The sequence below is a fragment of the Tenrec ecaudatus genome, chromosome 6 (assembly GCF_050624435.1).
Source record: "Tenrec ecaudatus isolate mTenEca1 chromosome 6, mTenEca1.hap1, whole genome shotgun sequence".
In the NCBI taxonomy this organism is placed as follows: domain Eukaryota; kingdom Metazoa; phylum Chordata; class Mammalia; order Afrosoricida; family Tenrecidae; genus Tenrec; species Tenrec ecaudatus.
This window is the reverse complement of record NC_134535.1, coordinates 130,203,919-130,223,574: the sequence shown is the minus strand read 5'-3', so window position 1 is coordinate 130,223,574 and position 19,656 is coordinate 130,203,919. Positions and strand designations below refer to the sequence as shown.

The window sequence follows — 19,656 nt, the reverse complement described above, 5'->3', positions numbered from 1 at the left end:
TTGCAGTCTTCAGTATGAATATAACTCAATATTCAGAAAAGCAAAGTTCCCACAACTGGGCCAACAGATGACATCATAATGAATGGAGAAAAGATTGATGTTCTCCAAGATTTCTTTTTACTTGGATATACAATCAATGCTCACGGAAGCGGCAGTCAAGAAAGCAAAGGATCTTTTGCACTGGGCAAATCTGCTACCTAAGACCACTTTAGAAGGCTGAAGAACTAGGATGTCACTCTGAAGACTAGGAGGTGCCTGACCCAAGCACGGTGTTTTCCATGACCTCAGATGCATGTGAAAGTTGGACAAGGCAGACCAAGGAAGAATCGAATATTTTAAGTATCGTGGACTGCCGGAAGAACAAATGAATCTCTCCCAGAAGCGTAGCCAGAATGCTTCTTCGAAGCAAGGACACAAAAGATTTCACATCACCTAATCTGGCCATGTTATCAGGAGGACCCCGCCCCTGGAGAAGGACAACACGATGGATAGAAGTGATGGTCAGTGAATGAAAAGACCTCAACCAGATGGACTGACACAGTGGTTTCAACAATGAACTTAAACATTCACAACGATTGTGAGGGCTGCGCCAGGCCTGGGCGGTGCTTCATTCTGTTGTATAGAAGGTCACTATGAGTCGGAATCGACTTGACAGACCCTGACAACAGCATTGATTATAGTTAATGACTTACTGTAAGCATGGAATTAAAAAATAATTGAAGGCTCCCAAACCTAAACAGTGGTCTGAGTGGCTTAAGAAAAAAAGGCAGAAAGTGAAGCTGAAATGGACTTGGGAGTCTTGTGACAAAACAAGTTCACTTCAAATAATAACACATACAAAATAAACTAAATAAATGAAGGGCATTATTTCACATATTCCATTCAATAGTCTGCTGCAGAGTGACTGCCGTTTTTTCCAGTCAACTTATGTGGTCCAAATAGTATCCACTTGCTATGTTGCCAGGAGGCTTCAACTCCTAACAAGAGCTGGAAGGAATACTCTTGGCAAATGAACCTCATTCTTTATAAGTGCTACACTTTAAATAGATGTACAAAAAGCAAAGTAGACAAAAATACCTACAGACATAATGCAAACACCGAAGTCAAGCAAGGAAGGAGGCAGACTTGCGGAGAAAACGTTCCCGGGTCATCGGCTTTGTCCACTGAAAGAAAACAGCTAAACATCTACCACTGAGAAACCTAGAACATGCAATCCGCTCCCTGAATTGTCCGTGGCTGTCCACCAAGCAGGCAACAGGGGGACTGATGCTCCCTCGGACGCCCATCCAACCCCCCGGGGTACACTCCCCTCGATCTGGATCGGTGGCCCTGGCAGCTATTCCTGAAATCGGGGGGGGGGGGGGGGGGAGGGGGGAGAGTAACAGGTGCGAAGGCCAGAAACTCTCATTAGGAAGCAATACATAAAAACAGAACTTTAAAGATACGGTGAGGGAGGGAGGGAAATCACAGCCAGTAAAATAAAGCATTATTTGGAAAATCCACGGGGCCATCGCCACAGATCTCTCTGAGGTAGCGGCGGTGGGGGCCACAAGGACCGGGATCTCCGGGCCGCCCAACTCCAGAGCCATCCTTGGGCCAGGACCAGTTCCCGGGAGCCCCCTCCCCGCCCCTCTCCCACCAACCCCGCCCACTGGGTCCGCCCCGTCCCGCCCGGCGACTCACCGGATTCGCTTCCCACATAACGGTGGCGAAATCCAGCGGAGAGAGCCTGGGGGAAGGGGCTAGCCGCGGGGTCGGGGTGTTGGATTGTTTTTCTGGAGGGTCCCCGGGCGCGAAGGGCTGGAGAGGCAGCCTGGACGGACACCTTCCTTTCCCCGCTCCCTGTCACACGCCAGCGTCCTCACATCACTGGATCCCCTCACTTCCGCCCGGAGCCAGCCAACCAGCGTTGACCCCGCCCCTCCCCGGAAGTCCGCCCGCCGCTTCCCTCGCGGCGCGGGTGGGCGGGCCGAGGGGGCGGGGCTTGTAAGTATCTGCTTCGAAATGAATGGGCGGGGCTTCTAATGAATGGACTCCGTTAGGACCTTGCCCCTCGGTGACCCCTGTGCCGCCGCGGGTCGTCCAGCTTTCCCGCGGCAGCGGGCGTCTCCGCCTCACGGTGGAGTGGCTTCTAGTGAAAGCAGTGCAGTGCTCGCAAGGAACCCCCCACGTCTTCAGAGGGTGAGCCTCAGTTTCCTCATCCTTGAACAGAGGGAATACGACTGACCTAAAGTTACGGGGAGACTATTTCAGTCGTGTATTTGGCATAGAGCAAGAGCTCGATAATGTAGTTAGAGGAGCCCTTGAGGCGGTGTTGGGAAGGGGATGGGGGGCCATCTAGCCTCAAGGTCAGTGGTTCAAAAGCAGCCGCTGCTAGAGGAAATGAGGCTATCTGTTTGTGTGGGGCCCCTGTGGGTCCGAATCTACTCCAGCAGCAGTGGCTTTGGTCTGCCATGGCACCCTAGGATCTGGCGGGAACCCAAACCCCCAACACCAAACTTGCTGCCACCCAGTTGATGCCCACTCACAGCATCCCTTCTAAAACTAATCCCCAAACAGCCCTTACCCTCTAGGAAGGTAGCAAAACCTCTAGGAAGGTAGCAAAACAGTCGTGGTAGTAGTTACTGTTGCTTTAATGTAGTGTAATTTCGACGCAGTATGGCAAGTACAGTTTTTTGGGCCTTTTACTTTACCTAGGATAGGAGAAGATATCCAGAAATACCTCCCTCCCCCAAGAGGTTTAAGCTCAAGTCTCAAGGATGTCCTCCTATTGGAATTGCGAGGTAAAGAACTAAGAGAAAGGAAGAATTTTCCAGGTCACTGTGAATCAGAAATAAGTGGTAGGGAGGTGAGGTGGTTTGGTTTGGTTTTGAACACTAGAAAATTGGTGGGGGTTAGGGGGTTGGGACTGCCTCCTTTCTTACTTTTCTATACCATAGGTTAAATAAAAACAACACAATGTGATCAAAGAATACCTAGTCTTATAAGATCCTTATTTCACTTAATAAAATGTGGATATCCTTCCATTTGAAAACTTTTTTATCATTTTAAAGTAAACTCATGGCATTCCATAGTTTCAGCCCATTGTGATAGTTCAGTGGTTTCAGTTTTATAATTATTTAAAATTAAAATAACCCAATAAACATCTTTGAAAAGTCCTCTCTGCATACTTGTCCATTTACTTCTTCGAAATTCTTTAAAGAAAGATGAAAATTGTAAATTTTAATACATTTTGCTCAACCACCCTAAAGAAGTGTATGCAAAGTTGTTCTCTTACAAATGTATATTTCTGTAGATTGAGGGTGAGCTCCTTACTTTATCTGTTGCCAGATACATAACCAGTTACCCAAATATTACTTATCAAATAACCCATTCTCTCACTACTTTAAAGTGCCAACTTAATAACAAATGAACATGTGTGCATAAAGTTCTTTCTGAACATTGTGGTCTATTCTTTTAATGCTTTCTATTCCTGTACTATAACATACTGTTATAAGTACTATAGCTTTGTATTATGTTTGCTCTTTGGTAAATTAAAGCAAGCCCCCTCCTAATCCTCTTTATTTTCACAATTCTCAAAAGTGTGGGTGCTCCTATTCAGGAGCGTACCATTGCATATATTTAGGTCTTTTACATATTTAAGAACAATTTTAAATGATTTTTTTCCATGTAATTTGAACAATATACATTAAGTTTGTTCATGGATATGTTATGATTTTGGTATTCTGAGTGAAATTATAATGCACAATTAGTTATTCATTACTGTAATATAGGAAAGCTATTAATTTGGGGCATTTATTTTGTGTCCTATCACACTCTGAAAATAGCTTATTTGTTGTAATACTTGACAGTTCATCTCTCTAAATTTTATACCGATAATCATATCACCTACCAGTATGCGGTTTGCTTGCTTCATTGTATGAGTTTAAGCTCCCCAGAATGTTGGAAGAACAGAGGCAGAGCCCATCGTATTCAATCTTGAATCAAATAAGACAAGTCTTAATAGAATAGGCCAAGTGTCTGTAGCAAGATTTTAAGTATGCTGTCTTTTTAAAATAGTTTTCTTCTATCTTTAGTTTATCATAAGCTTTTAAACAGGAAAGGATGTCAAATGCTATTAGCTATCTCTTAGGCTCAATTACTATATTCATGACCTATTAATATAATGAATTATCAAACAGATTTAATGATGTTTACCTCATCCTTATACTCCTAAGACAAATTCTGCTTGTGCATCCTGTATGATTCTGTGAATAGCCTGCTGGATGCAATTTGTTAACCTTTTATTTAGGATTAAAATGTATTTACTCAGCATGACATTGGTCCATTGTAATTGGTGCAATTTTGTGGACATCTTTGATAAATGAAGGTACCAAAGTAATACTGCCCTTGAAAAGTGAACAATTTAAGTAATTTAAGAATCAACTCTCCCTGAAGGTGAAATCGATTTTAGAAAGCATATATATATATAGGGGGACCTCAGTGGTCTGGGAGCTATGCTTTATTACCTTGGGCTTGAGAAGGTTAGAAAGAGAGAGAATAACTGATTTCGATAACACAAGGGCGAGTCAAAGGGTATTGCTACAACGTCAACTCGCCACCATTGAGTTGATTCTGAATTATAGTAAACTGTGAAGCTGTTATTTCTCAATATACCTGCCATCTAAGTCTATACACTACAGAAGGGAATGTTTCCATCACTCAAACACTTCCCTAAGAATTTGGCACTGTTCCGTTGACACCATGTCAAAACGGCAGTTCTGTGATCTTCGAGGGACCCAAATCATGTTCCTTTGAAATGTTCTTTGCGAACTGGAAACAAAAAGAAGTTTGAAGGAAACAGGTCACAACCGTAGGCTACATAGGGTCAAGTTTCTCAGTGACATCCTCCTAGAACAGCCCTGCTGCCCTCCAAGAGCAAGCAGGTAAAAGTTGCTCAATGTTCCTGACCTTTTCTTACCAATGTGGTTTCAATTTGCCTCAGACTTCTTCATAAGAGGCCCACTTTGTCATTTGAGAAAACCTATCAAGATTATGCTGTGGGATCCCCCAAGCAGTTGCCATCGCCTTCTGAGGTGACCTCTCTGCCTTGGATTTCACCGACCCCAACAGATTTTCTCAGAAGCCACTGTTTTGATTGAATGTTTGTTTCTAAGATACTCTAATGAGATTGAGGCAAGTATATTGCTGAGAGAATTCGTCTGCCGCTATCCACTGGTGGCAGAGGCATGTTGAAACACGTTTTGTTTGGAAGAAACCTTGCGCATACATGAACTGGAATGTTTTGGTTTACTCTCATGTGTCACTCTCTAGAATATACTAGTCTGTCTCAAAGTATTCATGGATCACATGAGTTGGAACCAACTCCACCGCAACTAGCAATAGCCTCCCAAAGTAATAAGGAGTGTATTTCATAAACTGAAAACATCTATGCAAATGTAAGTGATCATTGTTTCCCTAGTATTACTGACTTATTTCTGTTAGTTGCCCCCAAATCATGGCAAACCCATACACAACAGAGCACATGCTAATCCCTCCCCAGGATCAGTTGCAAATCAGACGATTGTGATCCATAGTATTTCCAGGCCTTCCTTCTCAGTTTGTCTCTGTCTGGAAACGCCCCTGAAATCTATTCAGCATCATCACAACACACACGTCTCCACTGATAGAATAGAACTGAATGCAAGTCTCCCGCATAAAAGGCAGGGATTCTACCCCTGGACCACAAATGCCTCCTAACAACAATTACTGATTTTAAAAACTCACTGCTAGCAAGTAGAACTGCCCTATGGATTTCAAAGACTAAATCTTTATGAGTGTAGAAAGCTTCATCTTTCTCCGATGGGATGGCTGATGGGTTCCAGGTGATGACCTTGCGGTTAGCAGCCTACTGTAACCCACTACATCACCAGGCCTCCCACGAGGGACCAGCCTCCACAAGCATATGGGGTCCAAGGGGGCTGGCTGTGTAATTGAGGGGTAAATTCAAGAGACGAGAGACAAGGCATTCAAGGGCTCATCTCTTCCACGATTTCAGGAGCCAGGTCTGCCCATAGAAAGACTGTATGTATTCTCACAAGCTTATGTAATCTTGGGCACAAAAGCCACAGTAAGCATATACTTAACAGGAATGGGTTGTATTAAGAGACATACACATAACATGAGAGGACGAACTAGGGGTGTACACAAAATAGGAAGAGGAGGCACTGGAGGCTTACATGTGACAGGAAGGTACATACTTATAAGATGGGTGGGTTCTAGAGTCAAAATGACCAAGTCTAAACTTGGTCATCTCTGAGTTGGCTAGACCTTATCTATCTTTGAGCTGTTCTCCATGGCAACAATCTAAGATCCTCATCAGAAGGGAGTGGGCTCTACTTAGAGTGGGACCCACAATAGGGTCTGATTGCTTTTGATGGCAGACAACCTTCAGACAGATAGCCTTCAAGCAGTTGACCCTCACCTGTATAGTAAGCAACCATGTTTGCAAACAGCACCTTACATTTGGCATTATTATGGGGGGGTCATTGAGGGGAATGACTTTTACTTAGGAGGATGTGACTGCAACGCATCTCCCCTTCACCAGAGCCCCAGCCTCCCGCCTCCTTAATGTATGACTGTTGAGAGTTTGTCTACATACACTCTCCTCCCAGTGCCAGGCTCCTTGAATTAGAGAACAAGTATGAGAAGTGGCCTTAACAATCAGATTGCTAGCTAATGAGCTACACACAGATTTTTAAAAATTTGTTGACCGTATTAAAACAGGGAAATGTAACAGTAAGCAACAAGAATTTCCAGCTTCCTTATGCACTGTATTCCCATGTGCCAACAATCGGCTGAGGCATGCTGACCCCTTTACACTGGGAATAGACTTTTGGGTTTCTCTCTGTCCTTACCAGGTCAGCATCTTGCCTCTTCATTTAAATGACTTTCCCAATCCCTGTGATTATGACAAGCATTCGGCTCCCTAACAAACTATGGAACTCATTGAGAAGACTGGGAATTCCAGAACAATGCATTGTGCTCTGTGCAACGTGGACATGGACCAAGAGGAAGTTGTTCAAACAAAACAAGGGAAAACCATGTAGTTTAAAACCAAGACAAATGTACATCATGGTAGCATCCTTTCAACACACTTATTCAATCTGTTTGCAAAGAAAGTTATCCAAGAAGTTATACTACATGAAGAAGAATGCGGTATCAGGTTTGGAGACAGTCTTGCTAACAACCTGTGACATGCAGATGACACAACCTTCCTTGCTGAGATCAGGAGGACTTGAAGCACTTGCTGATGAAGATAAAGGATGGCAGCCTTTAGTATGGATTACAACCTTATGTAAAGAAAACAAAAATCTTCACACCTGGGCCAATAGACAACATGGTGATAAACAGAGAAAAAACTAAAGTTGTCCAGGATTGCATCTTGCTTGGATCCACAATCAATGGTCAAGGAAGCAGCAGTCAAGAAGCACAACCTCCACAATCCTTCAGCAGGTTCCACTCTGTATGTGATGCTGGGACTGTTCCCATGACGGAGTATCTGCATCCCAGCTCTGGGCAAAGTGCCCCAATAGTACTAGACACGCTGACCATGGTCCCTAGATTTCTCTGGAAAACATGGCAAATGGAAGACATCTTATTTTCAACTTTTATATTTACTCCATGTGTTCAGGATGGAGATATCTTAAGCCAAGGCATCATAAAGGCCAATCTAGGATCCTAATGATAGTGCGCATGCACACACACACACACACACACACACACACACACACACACCTGGTAGTTGAGATTTTGAAAGGGTCTTTGCATCATGGGAGGGGCAAGAGGAAATCTTCAAAGGGAATGGAAGAGAAGGAAAGGGGCATAGCGGAGAAGGCCCCCCCTAGAAAGCACGGGAAGAGCAAGATGAGGAACACAGGTAGATGAAGAGAGAGAGGGAGTAACAAAGTGATTTTGAAAAACCAGGCTCCATTAAGGCGATAGAAGAGAGGACACAGTATATGGTGAGATGCAGGGCATAGAGTTATTATTTCCATCTTACTATCAGAATTGGTCTTTTATTTTTAAAGGTTAAATTAGCCACCGGAAATGGGGGGGGGGGTGGCGCTAGGAAAGGATCTCAGACATGAGATGCATTTGACAGAAAGGAAAGGAAAAGCAGGAGCCCGGAAGAAGGCTTAGAAGGGAAGCCAAGGGGGCCAGGAGAGGGTCGAGAAGCCAGGCAGGAGAAGCTGCATTTGTGCCCGCTGGGCTTGAATGGAAAGCCCCAGCCTCTTTCTGAACAAAAGCGGACAAGGAGGCAGGCTGAGAATCAGCCCTGCTGTTGAAGTCTGACACATTAACAATCCCAGCAGGAATTCAGAGGTGAAACAAGCAGATAAAACATTTGCCAACTTCAAGAGATAAGCATTCCTGGGAAGGAATTTTTTTTGGTCTTGTTTTCAAAAACTCAAGACGAATCCCACAGCTCTTCCTCATTAGGAAACACAAAAAAGAATTAAATTCAACCTAGAAAAATGACATGCTAAGTAACTCAGCCGCACACTAAATGGAAGTGCTCTATTGAACATACCACTGATTATGAGTTTTGGCTGCTGGGGAAATGATCCAGGCACACGGATGGGCATCAGCATTCAGCTCGCAGCATAGACAAAGCAGCCGCTGAGATGTGTGGCCATCCTCATTAAAGGAGGGAGAATTCTGAAAAGAGTTTGGAGCCGTGACATTCCTGACTGGGGCTTTCCTTGCAGGAATGCCACATAAGGGTTTTGGTATCACATCTAAAAAAAACAAAAACCTCTTCATAAGAATGATCCAGCAAGGGATCAACAGAAATGACTTAGGAAAGAGTATGGGAAGTTTTGAAAAGAGATGCAGGAAAACACTTTCGTAAGATGTCATTTAAGAAATTAGACGAGGCACAAACAAACAAAATTTGAGGAGGCGCGGGGACAGGGTGGCCCAAGGGATTCCGCCTGGACTCATTACCCCAGACATGTGGAGGAGGAGCCTGTTCTTAATGAGTACACCAGGGACATTGAGACATGAGAACAGATGATCTCTTACGAATCCCTACCCTCTTCTTCACTCAACAAATATTTAGCAAACACCTTCCATGTCCCAGGCCCCGGCTCTGGACTCTTAGAATAGATCTGTGAGCCAAACCTCTGCCCTGGTAGAAGTTACATGTTGGGGGACAAGGCCGGCCGTGGAGTGGATGTGGGGAAGAAGGACAGTAAATAATAAAATAATTTAAAAGAGAACGATAGGGAAAAAGGGTAAGGGACACTGAGAGTCGGTAGGATGGTCCTCTTGAAGGACATAACTTTGAGCGGAAGTTTGGAGGGGTTGAGGGAAGACGGTTAATGCTACCTGGGCCACGAGGGCTCTGTGGAAAGAAAAGAGCTGGTGAGGAGTTGCCAGGAGCATGCCCACTAGAACAGAGCGGTGGGCGCACGTGTGTGTCGAGTAGTAGAGATGTGGTGCAGATTGAAGGGGGTGTGGTTCAATAATTAGCAAAAACTACATGACACTAAGTATGTAGCAGACGCTGGGTCTTAGTTCTCTAGTGTTGCCATGACAAATACCACAGGGGGTTAACTTCTTTTGAAAAAAACTTGTTCTTTCACAATTCAGGAGGCTACTCCAGGGGCAGATGTTCTCTCTGTATCAGCTTGGGGGGAAAAGTCTTGACTCCTTTCAACATCTGTGGGCTTGGTGTCCCTGAAAGATCTCATCATCAATCTTCCCTGGGTTTAGGAGGTTCATAGCACAGGGACCCTGGGGCCCAATGACACATGCAGCTTCTGATTCTCTTTCTTGGTGGTAGTAGGTCGGTCTCTCTCTCTTTGCTCACTTCTCTCTCCTTTTAAGTCTTAAAACATAAAGGGTATTACAGGCCACACCCCGGGGAAGTTCCCCCTTGCAACAGAGCAGGATGGTGACCAGATTAAGAGTGTTGCCTCCCACCCTTAATCTTCTTATTGGTTTAACACATCCGATCATATCATGGAAGACCATCACATAACTGCCACATTACACCATTTCTTAATTGACAAACCACTGAGAATCATGGCCCAGCAAAGTTCGCACATATTTTTGAAGCATACAACTCAATCCATGACTCACTGTTGTAAGCTATTTATCTGCATTACCAAATATAATCCTCTTAGCAATCTTATGAAGTAGGGACTCTCATTATCCTCATTTCACATATGAGAAAACTAAAGCACAAAGAGGTTCATTAACGCAACAAGGTGAGGGATCTAAACTGAGATATCTAGCTAGAACCAGAGCCCATTCCCCTGAGATATCTAGCTAGGACCAGAGCCTGTGCTATCTTGGAATATGAATTGAACCCATAGGTAATGGGCTGCACTTTGGACTGCTGACCATAAGGTTTGCAGCAAAGGTGAAGCGTTCTGCTCCCATCAAGATTTATAGCTGTGTAAACCCAAAGTGGGTGGCTCTGTTCTGTTCAATGGGGTCATTATGATAGTAGTGAGTTGCTTTTGGTCTACTTCTAACATTAGCCCTGATTGTTCCGTCTCAGCGGTATTCCAGGAGCCTCCTAAGATAACCTTTCTGTTCTTCCCTAAGAGCAGTGCTTCTCACTGCTTTGTCACCTTTCTCTGCCTCTTTGTTCTCTCTCCTCATCAACTTGATGGGTGAAGGGAAGACATTATACAATGAAGAGGAGGTCAATGCAGAATGATGACAGCAAAGGAAGACGTTGGGAAAGGCACAGGAATGAAAGACCATGAAGTGGATAAGACCTTAGATGTTCACATAGCCAACAACTGCCCTCATCATTCCTGATGGCCTGAGGTGTGCTTGATTGGGCCATGACACACAGAATGAGAAAGTACAGGTCAAGAGATTCAACCACTCGTTTCGTGTCCTGTGACCCCCTTGGTCACCTCTGGCCATCATCACTGGGAGCTGCAGGTGGAACAAGCCAAGAATCAGATTCTAGGGGGTTGCAAAGAATCTGCTCACCGACCAAGAGAGTTCCAAATGTTTACAGAACTTGCCTTCTGGGCTGGGAGCTTCAGAAATGCAGGCTGCTTCTCAGCTAGCACGATACTTCCGATCCACCAGGTGAACTCCTGGTTACCCCGAGTGGAGATTTCCTGGATATGAATAACATTAAGAATGTTAGGGAAGAAAACGTGATGAAGTATTTTTAGATTTTTATTCTGGAGCACTGGTTAGGAAAGACCTTATATGTTTAGTATGATGAACAGGTACAGAAAACTGATTGGAGGCTTGGAATCTGATTTCTGTTGTTTATTTCTCTACAAACCTCAGAACAAATATCAGCATTTGTATTTTGTTCTAAGTACTACTTAAGGAGGTCTGGAGGTGCCTTAGGCTAGACATTGGGCTGGTAGCCTCAAGGTTGGTGGTTTGAACCCACCAGCAGCTCTGCGGGAGACAGATGAGTCTGGTCGCTCCCATAAAGAGTTACAGTCTTGGAAATGCTACGTAGGTCAGAATCAATTCAATGACTATGAACTAGGTTGCTTTGGGGTTTGTGTGTGTGTAAGAACTACCTAATGAATGTCATAGATTTTACATTTAAGGCTATGTTATCAGATCCACCACTTGTCTGCCAGTTTTTCAGACTGTGGTGGCGTGAGTGTTGCGATGCTGAATGCTATGTCACTGGTACTTCAAAGACCAACAGGATGACTCAAAGTGAAGAGATTTTAGCAGAGCTTGCAGATTGAGGGCAGACTATGAAGAGGGAATAAGCTGTCACTGTCAGAGGAGTTGGCCACTGAAAACCTTAGGAATAACATTGAAACTTTATCAATGACTAAAAACCTAAGGAACAGAAGGAGAGCATTCTCAGAGTGAGGGCCAGGCAGCGAGTCCCTCGAGTGGGCAGGCACTCACCATAAAACTAAGAGAAGTCGACGACAGTGGCTTCGAGGGAGTAAAGCCCGCAGTAGAACCTTCAGAATCTTCATTTGCTGCTGGGGCACAACTCAAAACAAGAAGAAACAGCTGCAAGTATCTACTGATAATCAGAACATAGACTGCACAAGGTATGAATCTAGGAAAATGGAACTCAACAAAAATGAACTGGAACACATAAAGATCGACATCCTATGTGTTAGTGAGCTGAAATGCACTGGTATTGGCCATTTTCAATCAGACACTCATAAGGTTTACTATGCCAGGAATGAATACAATCAAAAGGAATGGTGTCATATTCATCTTCTAAAGGGACATTCCAAGGTCTATCCTGAAGTACAATGCTATCTGGGATAAGATTATATGTATCTGCATTCAAAGAAAGCTAATCAATACAACTGTTATTCAAATTCGTGTACCAACCATGAAAACTAGTGATGAAGAAATTAAAGAATTCTACCAGCATCTTCAGGCTGAAATTGATTAAGCATGCATTCTACATGCATTGATAATTATTATTGGTTGGAATGTAAAAGTTAGAAACAAAGGAAGAACAGTAATTGGAAAATATGGTCTTAGTGATAGAAATGAGGCTGGACATTGCATGATCGGTAGAATGTTGCTAGACCAAGAACTCATTCAAACCAAATACCATTTGTCAAAAACACAATGGGCAAATAAACATGTGGATACACAGAAATCAAATTGACTCCATCTGTGGGAAGAGATGACGGAGAAGTTCATGTTAGCAGCTAAAACAAGGTCAGCAGCCTGTCAAACAGACCATCGATTGCTCATATGTAAGTGGAGGTTGAAGCTGGAGAAAATAGAACCCAGGCCACAAGTATCAAAATATGACCTTGAGTCTCTCCCACTTGAATTTAGAGAACATCTCAAGAATAGATTTGGGTAAAATGTTCACTAAACACTGAACTGGATTGAGACCTGATGAGCTGTGGGAGGACACCAAGAACATCATGCATGAAGAAAACAAAAGGACCTGCAACCAACAGGAAACACACGGAAAAGATTAGTATGGATGACAGAAGGGACTCTGAAACGAGCTTTTAATCATAGAGTAGCAAAGGGAAGAAATGATGAAATCAAAGACCTGAAAAGAAAATGTCAAAGGGCAGCATGGGAAGACAGAGTTAAATGTTATAATGAAATGTGCAAGGCTGTGGAGATAGCAAACAGAAAGGAGGACATGCTCAGCATACCGTAACCTGAAAGAACTCAAGAAAACATTCAAGCCTCAAGCTGCAAGATTGAAAGTTTCTATGGGCGAAATATTTACTGTTGATGGAAAGAATGCACGGTCACTGTACCAAAAAGAACTAGTTACTATTTAAGCAGTGCAAGAAGTCACAAATGAGCAATAACCAGTGGTAAGGAAGGAAGAAGTCCAAGCGCACCTAGGCATCAGCCAAAAACGAGGCTCCGGGAATTGATGGAATATCAGTTGAAATGTTTCAAAAAGCTGATACAGCACTGGAAGCACTCATTCTCTATGCCAGGTCATTTTGAAGACAGCTAGTTGGCCAATTGACTGGAAGAGGTCCATATTTGTACGCATTTACAAAGAAAGGTGACTCAACAGAATGTGCAAATTGTGGAACAATATCATAATATCACATGCAGGTAAAATTTTGCTGAATATCATCAAGCTCATTGACGGGGAGCTGCCAGAAATTCAGGCCAGATTCAGAAGAATCTGTGGAACAGGAATACCATACTGATGTCAGATGGATCTTGGCTGAAAACAAAGAATACCAGAACGTTGTTGGCTGGTGTTTCATTGATTCGACAAAGGCATTCAACTGTGTGGATCAGGATAGCCTTGGGAAGAACGGGCATCCCAGAAGACCTCATGGTGCTCATGCAGAACCTTCACATGCATCAAGAGGCAGTGTGCAAACCTAACAAGGAAATACTGCAGGGTTTAAAACCAGGGAACATGTGTGACAGGGTTGTATCCTCTTATGATACTTATTCCAAAGGGGGGAAAAAAGCAATACTTATTCAATCTGTGTGCTGAGAAAATCATCAGAGAAGCTGGGTTATATGAAGAAGAGTGATGCATCAGGAGTAGAGGAAGGCTTATTAACAACCGGTAATATACAGATGGCACAGCCTTGCTGGCTGAAAGTGAGGGGGGCTTGAAGGACTTGATGAAGATCAAGGATGGCAGCCTTGAGTGTGGATTGCAAGTCAATGTCAAGAAAATAAAAATCCTCACAACTGCTGGGCTAATGGGTAATGTCATGAAAAGAGGAGAAAAGATCAGAGTTGTCAAGAATTTCATCTTGCTTGGATCCACCATCAATGCCCATGGACACAGCAGTCCAGATTCCAAATGATGCACGGCATCCATTAAATCTGTGACACAAGATCTCCCAAACGACTGACAAGGATTTTGAGGTCTACGGTGTGCCTGACCCACGCCATGATATTTCCAATAGCCTTCTATGCATGTGAAAGTTGGACATTGAATAAAGAAACCTGAAAAGGAGTCCATGCCTTTGAAGTATAGTGCTAGCCACGAATTTTGAAAGTACCACGAACTGCCAAAAGAACAAACAGCTCTGTCTTGGAAGGAGTACAGCCAGGATGCTCATTAGAGGCCAGGATGGCAAGACTTTGCCTCATGTACTTTGGACGTGTTGTCAGGAGAGACTGTGCATGGTCACTGATACCATGCTCGGTGAAGAGGCAGGCCGGAGAAAAGGCTGGATTGAATGGTGGCTGCAATAATGGGCTCCCCGCTAAGCAGAATGGTGAGGACGGCGCAGACCAGGAGATGTTTCTGTCGTGCACAGGGCTACGACACGGTGGCACCTAACCGCCCCAACGACATGTTCTCAGATAAACACTGCAAGATCCACAAAAATGATCGTAACCTAAAGACCTCTTATACGCCATTAAATAAAGTTTTTAATAAGAAAAGGGACTGCCTTCCACCGCACCTGCCCTGGAAGTTCATCACTGGGGTCTACTGCTTCTGTCTAGCAAATCAAGCAATGGGGAGGGACAGAGGTGGGGTTCAGTGTGTTCTCTGTGCAGGTTTCTCAAGAACAACACCTTTTTACTGATAGCCACTGAACTGTATACTCGAAATGGCTGCAATTTAGGTCTGTGAATTACATTCCCATAAAGCTGTTAAAAATAACTTTTAAATAAGTAAACACAGAAGCTTGGCATTCACCTCCTATGTTTACACCCCTTCTGAAGTCTGTCTCTATTCACAGAGCTGCAGGAAGCTACACTTAGGAAGATGCTCACCACTAAACCCTACTCCCAATACCAAGAGTTACAATTTTGTTTGCTTGTCAGTGATTATAGCATTATGGCAAGGACTGGGGTGACTTTCTTGTTTTCCTTTCTACCCATTTTCTGAATTAGAAAATAAAACATTAATTTTTTGTCATAGTAAGTATGCATATACAAGGTACACTTTGGGGTTGTTTGTTTCCAACTCATGATATCTACGTGTGCACAAAGTAGAACTGCTCCCATGGAGTTTTCAAGGCTGAAGCTCATTGGACAAGCCTCTCCCCAAAATACCCCTCCAAAAAACCAAAGTCACTGCCCTCAAGTTGATCCTGACTGATAGTGACCCCATAGGTCAGGGTAGCTCTGACCCTGTGGGTTTCCAAGACTGTAACTGTTTATAAGAGTAGAAAGCCTCATCTAGATCCAGTGGAGCCACAGGCTTCAAACTGCTGACCTTTCAGTTTATGGCCCAACGCTTAGTCCAATATGCCACCAGAGCTCCCTGGATAAATTCAAGCCATCAACTTTTGGGCTGGTCATGGAGCATTTCATGGTATTTTTTTGCCAAGTAGGGCATCCCTATTCTACACTAGAGGGCAATGTTCACATATATGATCGCATGAAGTGGTCTCTCCCTTGTGGATAGCTGCTTCAAGCTGGCAGCTGTGCAGGGCATATTCTCTGCTATTATTGGAAGAGAAGCATGAAGTGCAATGTTAGTAACTTAAGAGACATGGGGGCCAAGATCAGTACATTCTGGTCCTCTTTTAGGTCACCATGGAATCAATTGTGACTCATGACAACTCCACGTGTGTCGGAGTAGAACGGTCCTTAAAGGGCTTCCATTGGCTAAGGTGTCTGCGGGTGAACTGGAGTCACCACCCTTTACAGTTAGCAGTCAAACACGTGAACCGACCCCAACACCTTGATCCAGCACATCACACCCACTTTGGGTCATCAGAAAAATGAGATGATGAGACCATGTGTTCGCCATGGTGCCTTCCACTGCTTACAATGATATGGTCATAATCCAACAGACCAGAGACCAGGCCAGGTGCCGAGTGTAATTGTGTAAATGCCCACAGGTACAGGAAGCAAAAGATAGAGCCAGCCACTACCTGCAAGGGACTTTTCAGATACTGGAAGAGACTAAAATGAGTCAAATGTAAGGAAGAACTCAGCCACAGTCCATAGTGCTGGTTCAAGGACATGATGGATGTAATTAACGGTGCTGAATGGTACATGTGAAGATTCTGGAAATGCCGAAGGCCCCACTGGAAGGCCCCACTATCAGCCAGGGCGTTCTGACACAGAGACCCTGGAAGGCAGAGTAGAACTGCCCCGTAGGCTTTCCTAGGCTGTAATATTTATGGAAGCAGACTGTCGCACCTTTCTCTCATGGAAGGGTTGGTGGGTTGGAACCACTGACCTTTTGGTTAGCAGCTGAATACTTAACCATTGCTCCACTGGGTTCCTTCTGTTACCTGCCCTCACCACATAGACACACGCACAAAGTAGCCATGTGGAAGGGGCGAGAAAGACATAAAGCAAATATTCAAACATTCGAAGAAGGCAAAGAGTAAGAAACAAAAGCCGGCATCTATTCCATAGACTCAATTATGGCTCATGGCGACCCCACATAGGATTTCCACGACTGTCAGTCTTTGTGAGAACAGACAGCTCTATCTTTCTCCCAAGGAGTCACTGGTGGGTTTGTATCAGCCATCTTGCAGTTAGCCTAATGCACAGCACCCCAGGTCTCTTAAGGGAAACAAACAGCCTAGAATCATGAGTGACTCATCAGCACTCTGATCCCGACCCCGTGAATCAGTGAGTGTGCCTTGGCTTTGAATCAATCACCTGCGAAACTAAAGAGGAAAAGAGGTTCTTACTCTGGCAACTTCAGGGTCCTTTGGGCCATGCTACCCGGATACTTTATTGATCCTGGGTGTATTAGGCAGGGTTCTCTAGAGAAACAAAACCAGGATGCTTATGGTTATATTTTTGAATAGGATATATAAATATAAATATATATATATATGGATAGGTTTATATAACAAGAAGGAATATAAGTTGATTAGTCCATACAGTAGTACAGAGAGCTCATTTCAACTCACTTTTGTGGAATAGTTAATATACTGAAGGTCCTTCAACTAACTGCAGACTGCTGGCCCAAATTCAACGAAGCCGACGGTGGAAAGACAAGGAGAGTGGAGCAGCAACAGCAGGGAGATGAGACGTTGAAGCATAGCAGAGGCCAGTAGCTCAGAGCACAGCAAAGTGGTCTGATGGATTCTCAAGAAGTGTGGCGAAGCAGGTTTTGATGGAACCTCAAGTTCTAGTGATGCACAACAGCGCTACATGATCCATGGGCTGCCTCTGCCCACGGTTGAGGTAAAGGACTAGCTCAGGCAGCAGAGAACTGGTCTGATTCCCAGGAGGAAAGAGGGAAGGGGGCCAGCCTTGGAAAGCCGTTTTGCTCGTAGCCCTCCAGTTCCAGCTTTGACTTGATTAAACTCTGCTCACATGCTCCTAATGACGCCGAGTTGGCAAAGCCAACCTATCACAGTGGTTTGTCAGAATATGCCAAATCCCAGAAGCCGTCATTGAACCATGCCCCTCCTTTCAGATCCAGGATTCGGGATAATATTTATCTCACGGTCTGCTACGAGATTCTTGTTGTTAGGAGCCTTCAAGTCAGTTCTGACCCACAGCGATCCGTGGACTGCAGAATGAAACACTACCTTCACATTGTTCTTAGTTTGAGCTCATTGTTGCAGCAATTTTGTCAATCCATTTTGTTGAAGGCCTTCCTCTTTTTCTCTGCCCCTCCACTTTACTAAGCATAATATTCTTCTCCAGAGACTGGTCTTTCCTGACCACATGTCCAAACTACAAGAGACAAAGTCTTGCCTCTAAGGGGAATTCCGGTTGTACGTCTTTCAAGACAGGCTTGCTTGTTCTTTTGGAAGTCCATGGTACTTTCAATATTCTTTAGCAGCAAAGCTCAAATGCACTGATTTTTCTTTAGTCTTCTTTATTCAATGTCCAACTTTCACATGCACATGGCGCAATTAAAAATGCCATGATTTGAATTAGGCACACCTTGCTTCTCAACACTTGAGAGGTCTTGTGCAGCAGATTTACCTAATGCAATGCATACTTTGATCTCTTGACTGCTGCTTCCTTGAGCATTGATTGTGGATCCAAGCAAGATGAAATCTTTCACAACATCAATTTTTCTCCATTTATCATGAGGTCACGCATTGGTCCAGTGGTAAGGATTCGGGTCTTGTTCACTTTGAGTTGTCATCCATACGGAAGGCTGCAAACCTTGATCTTCAGCAGCAAGTGCTGTACGTCTTCCTCCCTTTCAACAAGCACCATGATGTCATCTGCATATTGCAGGTTGTTAATCGGCCTTCCTCCAGTCAGATGCTGCATCTTTCTTCATATAATCCAGCTTCTCTGATGATTGTCTCAGCACACAGATTGAGTAGCTTTGTGAGAGTATACAACCCTGCCACACACACCTTCCCTGATTTAAAACCCTGCAGTATTTCCTTGTTTGGTTCACACAACTGCTTCTTTTTCCATGTAAAGGTTTCACATGAGCACAATGAGGTGTTCTGAGACTCCCATTCTTTCCAGTCTATCCGTGGCTTGTTATGGTCCACACAGTCAAATGTCTTAGTCAATAAAACACAAGTAAACATCTTTCTGCTATTGTTTTCCATCAAGACCCATTTGACATTAGCAATGATATCTCTAATTCCACAGATTCTTCTGGATTTGGCGTGAATTTCTGACAGATCCTTGTCAATGATCTGCCACAACCTTTGTCTGATGATCTTCAGCAAAATTTTACCTGCATGTGATATTATGATATTGTTCTATAATTTGCACATTCTGTTGGGTCACCTTTCTTTGGAAATGGGTACAAATATGGACCTCTTCCAGTCAATTGGCCAAGTAGATGCCTTCAAAATTACCTGGCATAGAGAATGAGTGCTTCCAGTGCTGTATCAGCCTTTTGAAACACTTCAACTGATATTCCATCAATTCCCGGAGCCTTGGTTTGAGCTAATGCCTTCGGTGTAGCTTGGGCGTTCTCCTTCATTACCACTGGTTCTTGCTCATTTGCTCCTTCTTGCACTGGTTAACTGTCAACTAGTTCTTTTCAGTACAGTGACGCTGTGCAGTCTTTATCTTCTTTGGATGCTTCCTGCATTCAACATTTTGCCCAGAGAAACTTTCAAGATTGCAACTTAAGGCTTGTCCCGAGTTCTTTCAGTGCTGATACACTGAGCCTGTTCTTCCACTTGGTTTCCTAACTCCAGGCTCTTGCATATTTCATGATAATATTTCACTTTGTCTTTCCAAGCTCCCTTTTGAAGTCAAGGTCTTGACTTCATCATTTCTTTTCCATTTGCCTTAGCTACTCTATGATTAAGAGCAAAT

The 19,656-nt window shown here is 43.9% G+C and overlaps 1 protein-coding gene across 4 annotated transcripts in view; it reads right to left on the bottom strand.

Moving 5' to 3' along the window:
* PARP11 (poly(ADP-ribose) polymerase family member 11) overlaps positions 1-1,874 on the bottom strand; it is a 72,619-nt gene extending 70,745 nt beyond the window's left edge. For 2 of the 4 annotated variants that reach the window (XM_075552198.1, XM_075552200.1), the window contains exons 1-2: positions 1,684-1,874; positions 1,082-1,163 (exon numbers count right to left, since the gene is read on the bottom strand). In XM_075552198.1, the coding sequence (XP_075408313.1) occupies positions 1,082-1,087 (6 nt within the window). In that variant the 5' untranslated portion in view covers positions 1,088-1,163; positions 1,684-1,874. The remainder of the gene's footprint in view (positions 1-1,081; positions 1,164-1,683) is intronic. The other 2 variants (XM_075552197.1, XM_075552199.1) reach the window with 1 other exon arrangement.
* Between the last annotated feature and the right edge of the window lie 17,782 nt (positions 1,875-19,656).